Source organism: Cervus elaphus, chromosome 13 (genome assembly GCF_910594005.1).
Source record: "Cervus elaphus chromosome 13, mCerEla1.1, whole genome shotgun sequence".
Lineage (NCBI taxonomy): Eukaryota > Metazoa > Chordata > Mammalia > Artiodactyla > Cervidae > Cervus > Cervus elaphus.
In genome coordinates, this window is record NC_057827.1 from 47595212 (window position 1) to 47608614 (window position 13403).

Genomic DNA, 13403 nt, shown 5'->3' on the forward strand with positions numbered 1-13403 from the left:
TAACTCTCTAGGAACCAACTGCACATACAACTGTTGAAAGAGAGATATGAAAGAGCTAGAATGGGAAAGTCTTAGTGACTTTAGCAGCGATAGCTTTAAAAGAAGCAGCAGAATGATGGAGCTGCTGTGATATGAATGCATCTGAGTTATGAAACCTAGAGTCCAGTCTAGTCTGGGGGAGGAAGGATAATGGTCCCACTCTAGTCTATGTGGATCAGAATATCTAGAGCAGCAGCCTGGAAGGGAGGAGAGTTGGGAGAGAAGGGATACATGTACATGTATGCCTGAGTCCTCTTGGCTGTTCACCTGAAACCACCACAGTACTGTTGATTGGTTATACCCCATTACAAAATAAGAAGTTTTGAAAAAATTTTTTAATTTCAAAAAAAGAATATCTAAAGCACTGTATGCCATTCTGAGTGCCACTATCACAAAGGATCACATGCAAATTAGGACCTGATAGAATACTAAAGGTCTGACACCATGACAGAAGTTAAACCTTTAAAAGGACAGATACTATTTAGCTTAGGAAAGAAAGGGAAAAAGAGAAACCAAAAAGTTCTCTTTTTTAAAAAGTATCAGAAAGACTCAGTTTTTTGAATCTTCATGACTCTGATTAGCAACATCTCAGAAAAAGAAAAAAGCTAAGTTTGCCAAACATTTGAGGTCTGAGTTGAATAACCTCAGACAAAATAGGTACATAACCAGAAGTCACAGTTAACTGATGTCACAAATAAATGTGAAGGAACAAGAAAAATGGGGGCCTTCACTTAAAAGTGGAAGTAGAACCTGGCCACAGGGAGAAGGAAAAGGACAGTCAATAAAAACATACACTTGGTCATTCCTCAGGTATGTCCCAAAGGTCTGTATTATTTAAATGTCTCCAAATGGTTAGAAGACAATTTGTCCAATCCAAAAAGCCCATGAGACATTTGGTTCATAAGACAAGTTGTCTGTGCCAAAAGAACCTTGAAGCTTCAGTTCAGTTCAGTTCAGTCACTCAGTCATGTCCAACTCTTTGGGACCCCATGGACTGCAGCACACCAGCGCCACCCGGTCCATCACTAGCTCCCAGAGTTTACTCAAACTCAAGTCCACTGAGTCAGTGGATGCCATCCAACCATCTCATCCTCTGTCACCCCCTTCTCCTGCCTTCAATCTTCCCCAGCATCAGGGTCTTTTCAGATGAGTCAGTTCTTCACATCAGATAGCCAAAGTATTGGAGTTTCAACTTTAGCGTCAATCCTTTCAAGGAATATTCAGGACTGATTTCCTTTAGGATGGACTAGTTGGATCTCCTTGAGAGTCCAAGGGACTCTCAAGAGTCTTCTCCAACACCACAATTCAAAAGCATCAATTCTTCAGTGCTCAGCTTTCTTTATAGTCCAACTCTCATATCCATACACGACTGCTAGATAAACCATAGCCTTGACTAGACGGACCTTTATTGGCAAAGTAATGTCTCTGCTTTTTAACAAGCTGTCTAGGTTGGTCATAACTTTTCTTCCAAGGAGTAAGCGTCTTTTAATTTCATGGCTGCAGTGACCATCTGCAGTGATTCTGGAGCCCAAAAAATAAAGTCTGCCACTGTTTCCACTGTTTCCCCATCTATTTGCCATGAAGTGATGGGACCGGATGGATACCATGATCTTAGTTTACTGAATGTTGAGCTTTAAGCCAACTTTTTCACGTTCCTCTTTCACTTTCATCAAGAAGCTCTTTAGTTCTTCTTCGCTTTCTACCATAAGGGTGGTGTCATCTGCCTACCTGAGGTTATTGATATTTCTCCCAGAAATCTTGATTCCAGCTTGTGCTTCATCCAGCCCAGCATTTCTCATGATGTACTCTGCATATAAGTTAAATAAGCAGGGTGACAATAAACAGCCTTGATGTACTCCTTTTCTGATTTGGAACCAGTCTGTTGTTCCATGTCCAGTTCTAACTGTTGCTTCCTGACCTGTATACAGATTTCTCAAGAGGCAGGTCAGGTGGTCTGGTATTCCCATCTCTTTCAGAATTTTCCACAGTTTGTTGTGATCCACACAGAGGCTTGGTTCTATCCAAAACATCCATGAATATAGTTGGTCCATTACAAACAGTTTTGGACAGAACCAAATATCAAGGACCTTCTGGCATAGACCAAATGTCTTATAAATGTTTTGGACAGAACCAAATGGTCCTACAAATATCAAAGACATTCGGGGGTAAATCAACATCTTATGAATGTTTTTAACAAGAGCAAATGTCCTTCAAGGACCCAAATAATTCTTAGTCAGCCAGAACAGGATTAGTTTTACCACCTGATATTTGGAAACCACTCTTCTAGAGAGCACTGTGATCATGTTACATATGTCCTTAAAAATCCTGTCGTTCCCTGTAACTGCCAAAAATAAAATTCAAAAATCTTAACTTGACTTCCAAACTCTACCCAGGATGACCCAGTTCTACTTTTAAAATTTTATCTCCCATTCCTTCCCATCACTAGTCTTGCTCTCTAACCAAACTCCTATATCTATTACTCACCCAGAATACATCTCTATTTGCTCCCTCTGTACATCTGTTTATTCCATTCCCTCCACCTGGAACACTTGTTCTGTTTGCATCCAACCAGCCATCACCAAATCTTCTATTCATCCAACCCACCTTGAAGCAAAGGATCAAAAGTCTATTATGAGTTCTTTTTTGGATTATTCCATGCTAAAAGTATTCTATCATCAACATCCCTCTCAACTCTCAATCATTAAGTTACAACTTAGGTCTCAGTTTATCTGTAAAACTATAACTATCAACTTCATAGGCTTTTTTGAAGATTGAATTTATATATGTGAAGCACCTAGAACAGTGTAAGAATATATAAGCTCTATAATTTATGATTATTCTTATTAGTTGTATGATTCTTTTTACAGAAGGAAGTTAGTATGACAAATCATAGTCTCTACCACTACAGTTGGTCCTGAAGCTATAACTGATACCACTCATATATGATTCTCTGTAGTTAATTCTAGATTCCTCTCCCTGTGGCTAGCTACTGCTGGTTTAGGTTGCTTGCGTGCTGGGTAACATAGCCAGTAAAGGTATTCTGGCAGTTACCAATAGTGTATATTTCAATACATTCAGGAAATGGGAAAACAACCACAGGGAGGGTCCATGAATCACCTGGAGCCATTGTGAGTTAGTTTCGATTTGTCATCTGACCACCATAAGCCCCCACGTTGACTACCAGGCCTTGCTAGCATTTTACTTCCCCAGAAATTAGGATTAGTGCAGAGCCAGTATCTAGTAAAACCCAGAGGTCTTTTCTCAATGCACGTTTACTCTAGCAAATAGACACCAGTCCCGTTAGGGAAGTTCTTGAGAGAAGATTTACAGTATATACTTGTGGTAACAATACAAAGTCCTTCCCAAGGTGACGCAGCTGCCCTTCAATCAAGGAACTCTGAGTCTGTGAACTGGCTTAGGTCTGGAAAATGGGTGAATGGCCACGACTCTCCATTGTGGCAATTCAGATCAGGTTGCTGACCAGCAGATGTGGAGTTTGTATTGCTGTTGCTTTCTGCTGTATGAATGTAGCAATATTCTAGAAGAATGCCCACCCCTTTCATTCATAGTTACACCACAATCACTTGGCTTCTGTGGGAGAACCCTGTGGACAAGAACCTTCTAATTACCAGTCACCCTCTTACCCTTACCTGTAAAGTTTACTGAGTGACCTGGAGCTGGTTCACAGCAAACAGCCTGCTGGATTCCTGCGGCAACGTGTAGAGGAGTGAGTACCAACGGGCCTCTGCCCACTGCTAAGTAGCCACACCAACAGGGAAAAAAGAAAAAGAAAAAAAGTGTGCCAAAACCAGAAAGAGAAGCTCTTCCCTCCCCTAAGCTGTGCAGTATCCCTCCAGCACCCTCCATTGTGAAAGCCTAATATTGTACCAGATGAAAAGGAAAAATGATTGCCTAGTCCAGCTCCAAAATCACAAGGCCAGAAAAAAAGTGGATTTGGAGCTAAGAGATAATAAGCTGATAACTAGCACATATGCTCAGTGCTCTGAGACTTTGATCCCTTGTTTGATTCTATGCCGAGGTAGTTCTGGCCTTTCTATCTCCTGCAGTGTATGTTATCACTCTTTCCAAGCTTCCAGGGGCCATCCAGCACCATACTGAGACTGGCTTCAAGGGCCCTTGCCAGAACATTAAATCTTGAACCACAGGCAAGTATATTCATTGTAGCAAACTCTTGCCTTATTTAACTCTATAATCTGTACACTCCCAGGCCATCACTCTCAAAACCCAATCCCAGGTTAATATACCAGTATTAGCATTATTATGTGCTCAGCCTCTGGTTCAGGGAACAAAGATTCCATAAGCCACATGGCATGGTCAAAAAAATTTTAATTAAATAAAATTTAAAAGAAAGATGTGGAACACACACAAAAATACATATACAATGGAGTATTACTCAGGCATGAAAAGGAATGAACCAATGCCATTTGCAGCAACATAAATGGACCTAGAGATTATCAAGTTAGAGAAAGGCAAATATCATATGCTATCACCCATATGTGGGATCTAATTTTTTAAAAAATGATACCAATGAGCTTATTCATAAAACAGAGATACTTACAGATATTGAAAATAAACTTATGGTTACCAAAGGAGAAACTGTGGGAGAGGCATAAATCAGGAGCTTACATTAATATACGCACACTATGATATATAAGATAGCTAACTAACTAGGACTGTATAGCACAGGGAACTCTACTCAATATTCTGTGATAACCTATATGAGAAAAGAACCTAAAAAAAATGGATATATGTATATGCATAAAAAAATCACTTTGTTGTATACCTGAAACTAATACAACATTGTAAATCAACTATACGCCTATAAATTTTTTTTAAAAATTCACCTTTCAACCCTTCAATTATCTTCTAGACCAGCTTTCTACAAATAGTTGGCTCAGTTTTTCCAAATTCCTGTAGCTACATGGAAGGAAATATTTCAAAATACTCATTTTTGTCATCTATAAATAGTAGAATACAGAATGATTTTGCTCTTTTTTACATTAGTCTGTGTTTTTTCCAAATTTTCTACAATGTATATGTATTACATCTATAATCAAAAAGGGCAAAAACTGCTGGACTGGATTTTTTTTTTAACCTCATCCCAATCTTCGATCACTAACACCTTCTCAATATCTCTACCTCAGCCCTTCCTGCTAAATAATCTTTGAAAAGATAAAGTATTGCTAGCATAATATAGCTAAGCAATGAGGGCCAGTCACTATCAGCAATGGAGAGCTTTATTATCTTATATTTTATTTGCCCTGAGGAATCTGAAGGCCCTTAAAAAGTCAAGTGCTATTTCTCCAGGGTGAAACTGGAACCCTGGAGGGAAGACTACCAATTTTGTGGGGCAGGAGAGGAAAAAAGGAGATCCACCCAGGGTGACTCTCTAGATGGACTGTTGCACAAATCTCTGCAGAAAGTTAATAAAATAAAAATTGGTGCCCTCATGTGGACTTGGTACACAATCATAAATATGTACTTATATTGATCAATCAGCTATTGCAAGCGTAAATAAGGAATAAAACAAAGTATCCACAGTCTGAACAATCATATGATAAGTAACAAATGAGTGTCAAAACAATAAGTGTCAGTACTGTATAGCACAGGGAACTCTGCTCAATGTTAGGTGGCAGCCAGGATGGGAGGGGAGTTTGGGGGAGAATGGATACATGCATGTGTATGGCTGAGTCCCTCTGCTGTCCACCTGAAGCTATCACAACATTTTTCATCGGCTATACCCCAATATAAGATTAAAAGATTTTAAAAAGTAAAACATAATTTTAAAAAAAATGAGTGTAAGGAAGACATCTGATTCTCTTTTCCTATGATCATCATCTTCCCTCTCATCTGGCTTTTATGTATTTTAGAAACCAAGCATTTTGCTAGCATATGTGTGTGTGTATGTGTAACATACATATAAAAATGGGACACTTTTGAAATCACTGCTCTCCTGTTAAGTCATATCCAATCCTAGCCTGTGTCAATAGACTACAATGAGCATCACCCTAGCCTACACATGTCAGGTTTCAAATAATCACAATAAAGGATAAAACATTCCTCTGTCTTCTAGTAGGGCTACAAATAATCCTCAAAATAATCATGTTGAGACCTTCATTAATTTATTTTTCACATTAATAAAAAAAAGCTTTGATAATTTTCTTCATTCTGATGTGACATATTCTTGGTTCCAAAAATCCTTTCTTGTGATTAACTTCTCTCTCTCCTGTGATCATGAAGCCCATTTCTCCTTGTTCTATTCTTCCTGTGGTGGAGAGTAACAGTTGCTTAGCCTTTTCCCCAGAAGCACTTCATTGTTAGAGTCTACCATGAGATTACTTATCCATTCTTTAAACAAAGTAATCCATGTTTATGTGACCCCCTCCTCAAACATTTCATTTTCCTATTCCAATCAAATTTATCGTTTCCCTTTTAATCTACTCCAAAAGAAAATCTGTCCTCTAAACCAAATCAAATATGTGAAGTTCTGGGTGATTTCTAAGCATCACACATTCCCTATTATAAATGAAGGAAATACAGAATTGTAAAGGGATTTCTTTGATGTCCTGGAACATATGGCTATGCTGAAGCAGACTGTAAGAACTGTTTTTTTTTTTTAGCACTGGACAAGTAAAACAAGGTATGCCGTTTGTGAAAGCCATTGATACTTGGTAAAATGGCGCCATCTAGTGCCTACATCTGCAAGAGAAGGGTAGGAAGAAAACTGGAAATCAATTACAGTGCAAAATGACAACTCCAGAAACTAGCAGGGCCAAGGCAATTTAATAACAATAGGTCGATTTACTCCAGGGACCATAATTCTTAGTCTATTGACTGGGTCCCTGGAGCAGCTTAACAACTAATACAGCCTTTTTCCAGGGAGAAACACACTGTTCTGAGTGTGCTAGAGAGGCTTACAAAGAGGACAAGAAACAAACTGCAACTACTTCATGCCCGGCACTGCTGTAAGCGTTTGCACCCTTCCTCTCCGCCCCCATATAATCATGACATCATCTTATAATGCAAGTATTATCACCCCCATTTTACAGATGAAAAACTGAGGCCAAGAGAAGCCAAAATCTTACCTTAGGTTTCAAACCCACTTTCTCTCTTTTGCACTACCCCTAATGCACAGGAAAACATCTCAGCTCCCTTTCCTATGCATCATTCTCCACGTGGAAGACCGGGGAGACACTGCCGCTCCAGTACTAGCACCAGGGAGTCCACACTGCGATGTACAACTCTGCTGAAAGATGCCAAAGGGGCAATCTGAAGACATGGAATGAAGAGGACAAACACTGGACTAGCATAAGGACTGGGCAGCAAAAGCATTTCCTGTAGCCCAGTTTGAACATCATTTTTTTGTTGCCGTTATTTTTGTCTGCCTTTAAATCAGTAGCTCCTGGCTGCCAGGGGCTATACTCTTGATATGTCACGCTAAGTTGCTTCAGTCATGTCTGACTCTTTGCAACCCCATGGGCTGTAGCCCACCAGGCTCTTCTGTCCATGGGATTTTTCCAGGCAAGACTACTGGAATGGGCTGCTATTCCCTTCTCCAGGGGATCTTCCCAACCCAGGGATAGAACCTGGGTCTTCCACACTGCAGGCAGATTTTTTACCATCTGAACCACAGGGAAACCCAGAGTATTTAAAGGTATTACATTTTCATTCATGTATGATACTATATTTTAAATTCAACCATTAGATCTACTTGGTAAATGAATCAATGAGGCCATTGGAAACAAGTATAGAAAACAGTAAGTATATTATCATTATAAAAAGAACAATGATGAGCTCCTGATATAACAAGGATAAAATACGTAAAAATAGAAATAAGAGACTTCCCTGGCAATCCAGTGGTTAGGACTTCCACTGCAGGGGGCACAGGTTCTAGCCTGATGAGGGAACTAAGACCCCACATACTTCAACTAGCAACTAAATATCCCACAGGCTGCAACTAAGACCCAGTACAGCCAAATAAAAATAAATATTTCTTAATGCAGTGAGTTCTTTAAATTTTATGGAAAGTTTTTGTTGATTTGTTGTTTCCTCAAAGAAATATCATGAAGTATAGTTGCATCCAGGAAAATTTTCTTGAGAATTCTATTCTAACGATTCTATTCTATTCTAATTCTATTCTACTCTAATATAAACAAAAAAAAATTAAAGGAGTTTTATATTTCTTCTAGAATACATGCATACACACTCTCAATTTTGATGACCAGTAGGCAACTGTAAAATATTCTCAAGTGAAAGAAAATCTTAGCCTGATACATATTCCAGCCTGTTTAAAAAAATAAACTAGTATTCTGTAAGGAAGTTAATTACATTGAGTATCTGAAGTCTTCCCAATGAGTCAATAACATCTTCCAATAGAATCCAAGCTGTTTCACTCCTAGGTTTGTCATAGAATCTCTATATAGCAAAAACTCACTTTAACTCTGTGGGCCTTCCCCTCATGTTGCAGGGGCGTTGGAGAATAGACAGGGTCTAGAACGTGGAGCTGTGCATTTCAAGTGTGAAGGTGAGCTCATAGCTCTCATCAGTAGAATAGAAGGTGTGAGAGGTTTCAAACAAATAATCACCTGTGCTTATCTATCCATTCTCGAAGTGGGTGTCTCTGTTAAAAAAAAAAAAAATTCTCTCTCTTTCTGTCAGCCCTTCAAGATGCTGAAGGGGAAGAAGGCAGCCCTGGCTCCCGCTATGGTGAAGAAGCAGGAGGCCAAGAAGGTGGTCAACCCCCTTTTCGAGAAAAGGTCCAAGAATTTTGGCACTGGACAGGACATCCAACCCAAAAGGGACCTCAACTGCTTCGTCAAATGGCCCCGCTACATCCAGCTGCAGCAGCAAATGGCTATTCTCTATAAGCGGCTGAAAGTGCCTCCTGCAATTAACCAATTCACCCAGGCCTTGGACCAACAAACATCTACTCAACTACTTAAGCTGGCCCACAAGTACAGTCCAGAGACGAAGCAAGAGAAGGAGCAGAGGTTGCTGGCCCGAGAGGAGAAAACTTCCAGCAAGCTGCCCACCAAGAGGTCACCTGTCCTTCGAGCAGGGGTCAACACTGTCACCACCTTGGTGGAGAACAAGAATGCTCATCTGGTGGTAATTGCTCATGACATGGATCCCATCAAGCTCATGGTCTTCCTGCCCACACTGTGCCGAAAGATGGGGGTTCCCTACTGCATCATCAAGGGGAAGGCCAGGCTGGGGCGCCTGATCCACAGGAAGACCTGCACCATCGCGGCCTTCACACAAGTCAACTCGGAGGACAAGAGTGCCCTGGCTAAGCTGGTGGAAGCCATCAGGACCAATTACAATGATAGGTATGACAAGATCTGCCACCACTGGGGAGGCAATGTTCTGAGGCTGAAGTCAGTGGCTCTCATCGCCAAGCTGGAAAAGGCGAAGGCCAAAAAGCTGGCCACCAAACTGGGCTGAGTGTGCACCACTGAGCTTTCTGTACATAAAAGTAATAAAAGATTCTTTTAAAAAAAAATTCTCAAAACCCCTGCCTAAGCTTCTCTTGTTTAGCAATACAGCTTTGCCAATGAGCCTAAATTAGGATGGCTGATGTGGAAGGACAAAGGAAACCATGACACAGGGGTATGAGAATGTGTTTCTTCAGGCAAAAGCAAATCATTCAAAAGAACTGGCACAAAGGGTGTGATCACTGAAAAGGTAGACAAGGGACAGATTGGCATGAGTGCTAAGGAAGTATACACTTTAGATTCTACTTCAGACTAGTGTTTCTCACATATAAGTAGCATAAAAGGAAAAATATTCTCACAGATCCTGTCTTGACTTAAATTCTCTTTAAATATCATGGCAGACACTGTTTATAATTCCCTTGTATTTGTTCTCACCATCTTCCTCTTAGTTAATAGAATTCTTCAAATTTTACCTCTAGCCTACATTTCCCAGCCTCCCTTGCAACTGAGGGATCAAATGACCACATTTCTGGCCAATGAGAAGTACATGGAAAGAATGTCTACACCATCTGGGTCATGTTCTCATAAGGAAGCTACTTGCCCCTTTACTTCCTGTCTACTCCTTCCCACAGGCTGGAAATCCAAAGAAATGCTGACAAACCAGCTTCAGCTTTGTGAATGAAGGCAATATTCCTGGACCTAACTGCTTACCTGTGCTCTATGTGACCAGCAACGTCAGCATCACCTGGGTGTTTGTGGAAGTGCAGAATCAGCCCAAACCAGGCCTATTGAGGTTGATTCTACAGTTAAATAAGATCTCCAGGGAATTCCCTGGTGGCTCAATGATTAGGACTCTGTGCTCTCACTGCCAAGGGCCCAGGTTCAATCTCTGATTGGGGAACTAAGTAACTTCAAGCCAAGCAGCACAGTAAACATATATATACATACACACACACACATACACACATACACATATATATTCCCAGGTGATTCATATTCACATTAATTTTGAGAAGCACCAATCTAGGAGAAGGCAAGAGGAACAAACTAGCAGGAAAATGGGTCTCCAGATGACAATGCTACAGTACTGGACAAGTGACTACCTCAGATGTTTATGAGAGAGTGGACTTTCTACATTTGCTTAAGCCACCTTTTTTTTTAATCTCTGATCCTACATGCAAATTATATTAATATATACAAATATAAAACATGGCATAAATACCCATCCATATTTTTTAATATAAATATATTTATGTATTCCTTTTAAAACCACACACCTTGGATGAAATGTGAAACTACACTCTTCCAACAGAAACCATACAACCTGCCTCCAAACATATTGAAGCTCAGGTTCTTTATGCCTCAGCACAGAAGGAATTCAGCAAGAGGCAAAGTGATAGGCAAAAAGTACACTTATCAATATCCTTTGTAAAGAGGTTGCATGAAAATGGGAGAGGATGGTCACGTACTAGGTCTTGGGTGAGTTCCTGAGGGTCTTGGCTTCAGGCAGGAAAGGATTCAAGAGCAAGCCATATGTTCCACAGGCAGAATGTGGCCCATCTCAGGTGAGAGCTGCCTGGAAATATGGGATGGTTAGATTTTATGGGCTCATAAACTATAAACTCATAAACTAATGACTGGGAGGGCTTCCCTGGTGGCTCAGTGGTAAAGAACCCACCTGCCAATGCAGCTGCTGTTGTTGTTCAGTCGCTAAGTCAAGTCTGACTCTTTGTGACTCCATGGACTGTAGCACGCCAGGCTCCCCTATCCTCCACTAACTTCCAGAGTTTGCTCAAATTCAGTAATGCTATCTAACCATCTCATCCTCTGCCCCCTTCTCCTTTTGCCTTTCCCAGCATCAGGATCTTTACCAATGAGTCTTTCCAGGGTCTTTCCCAGCATCAGGGTCTTTTCAAATGAGTCAGTTCTTCGCATTAGATGGCCAAAGTGTTGGAACTTCAGCTTCAGCATCAATCCCTCCAATGAATATTCAGGGTTGACTTCCCTTACAATTGACTGGTTTGATCTCTTTGCAGTCCAAGAGATTCTCAAGAGTCTTCTCCAACACCACAATTCAAAAGCATCAATTTTTCAGCACTCTGCTTTCTTCATTGTCTAACTCTCACAACCATACAAATTGTCGATGCAGGAGACAGGGTTTCAATCCCTGGGTTGGGAAGATCCCCCAAAGGAGGAAATGGCAACCCACTCCAGTTGTCTTGCCTGGGAAATCCCATGGAGATAGGAGACTGGCAAGCTAAGGTCCATGGGGTCACAAAGAGTCAGATACAAACTTAGTGACTAAACAACAAATGAGTAGAAGGATTACGTCAACTGCTTGGGGAAAGGTGTGGGTATTTCTAGGACCTGGGACACCATCCACATTGTGGACTTTTACCGTCTGCCCCAGGACTGTCAGGTACCTGTGGGTATGTATTTAGTATATGCTCTTGTATTACTGAGCTATGGTTTTCCCAGTAGTCATGTATGGATGTGAGAGTTGGACTATAAAGAATGCTGAGCACCAAAGAATTGATACTTTTGAACTGTGGTGTTGGAGAAGGCTCTTGAGAGTCCCTTGGATTGCAAGGAGATCCAACCAGTCAATCCTAAAGGAAATCAGTCCTGAATATTCATTGGAAGGACTGATGCTGAAGCTGAAGCTCCAGTACTTTGGCCACCTGATGCAAGGAACTGACTCACTAAAAAAGACCCTGATGCTGGGAAAGATTGAAGGCAGAAGAAGGGGATGGCAGAGGCAGAGATGGTTGGATGGCAAAACTGACTCAATGGACATGAGTTTGAGTAAGCTCTGGGAGTTGGTGATGGACAGGGAAGCCTGGCATGCTGCAGTCCATGGGGTCGCAAAGAGTCAGACATGACTAAGCAACTGAACTGAACTTGTATTATAATGAGTGTATAATGAGGCTCAAGGTATACAGGAAGTCAAATCATCCACTACCTTGGACTTAATTGGTTCTAACCAGTTTTTGTCGTATCCTCAATGGCTATGTTATTCTTTTAAAGGTTGTGCCCTGTCCCCTTCCCTCCTCACTTTGACTTTATTTGGTACCAACACCACTACTAAATCATATATGCAATATTGGTTTTAGCTGACCTGATTACATGCTGGTCCAGAGCCATAAAAAAATTTTTTTAATTATAAATGAAATAAAAACAAACTATAAAACCAATAAAAATCCAAATGAACAATTGTTTTAATATAATGAAATGGATGATGTTTTTCTGCTAGAACAAAGTCACTCTTCACAACATAGCAATGTACTGAGGCTTTCAGACAAATGCTCTTGAGTTTGGCAGGTTTGTACTACCACGTATTTTGTAAGAACTCAGTTCTGTTAGAACTTGACTCTGTTTGAAATACTGTCAGCAATTAATAGCACCAAAGGCCATGAACAATTAATAGCACCAAATGCCACATCATTTGACTTTGCTTCGCTTAAGTGTATCACTTAATATATTAAGTTACCTCTTTTCACATTCACCCAGGACAATTCAAGAAGCACTACTTAACACCAGTAATTTTATAAATACAATTGCAAATACAGTTTATAAGACTCTCACCCAAACCAAGAGAAATAAAACTTATTTTTATACAAAAAAAACTACAAAAAATGTCTATAGCAGCTCAGTGTAATAGCCAAAAACTGGAAACAACCCAAACATGTTTCAACAGGCAAATGGATAAATGGATATATACTGCAGTACAGTATATAACACAATGAAATACCTTTCAGTAACAAAAAAGATGTATTGATATGTATAACAACTTGAGTGGATCACAAATGCATTATTCTAAGTGGAAAAAAATTTCAAAAGCTTATATGGGACTTCCCTGGTGGTACAATGGATAGTAACCCACCTGCCAATGCAGGGGACACAGGTTCA

The 13403-nt window shown here is 40.3% G+C and overlaps 1 protein-coding gene across 2 annotated transcripts in view; it reads left to right on the forward strand.

The window, feature by feature from the left end:
• Positions 1-9504, forward strand: part of LOC122706652 (60S ribosomal protein L7a-like) — a 65963-nt gene extending 56459 nt beyond the window's left edge. The window contains exons 1-2 of one of the 2 annotated variants that reach the window (XM_043922013.1): positions 3696-3766; positions 8719-9504. In XM_043922013.1, coding sequence (XP_043777948.1) covers positions 8728-9504 — 777 coding nt within the window. In that variant the 5' untranslated portion in view covers positions 3696-3766; positions 8719-8727. Of the gene's footprint in view, positions 1-3695; positions 3767-8718 lie in introns of those variants that run through there. The other variant, XM_043922012.1, reaches the window with a different exon arrangement.
• The last annotated feature ends 3899 nt before the right edge of the window (positions 9505-13403 follow it).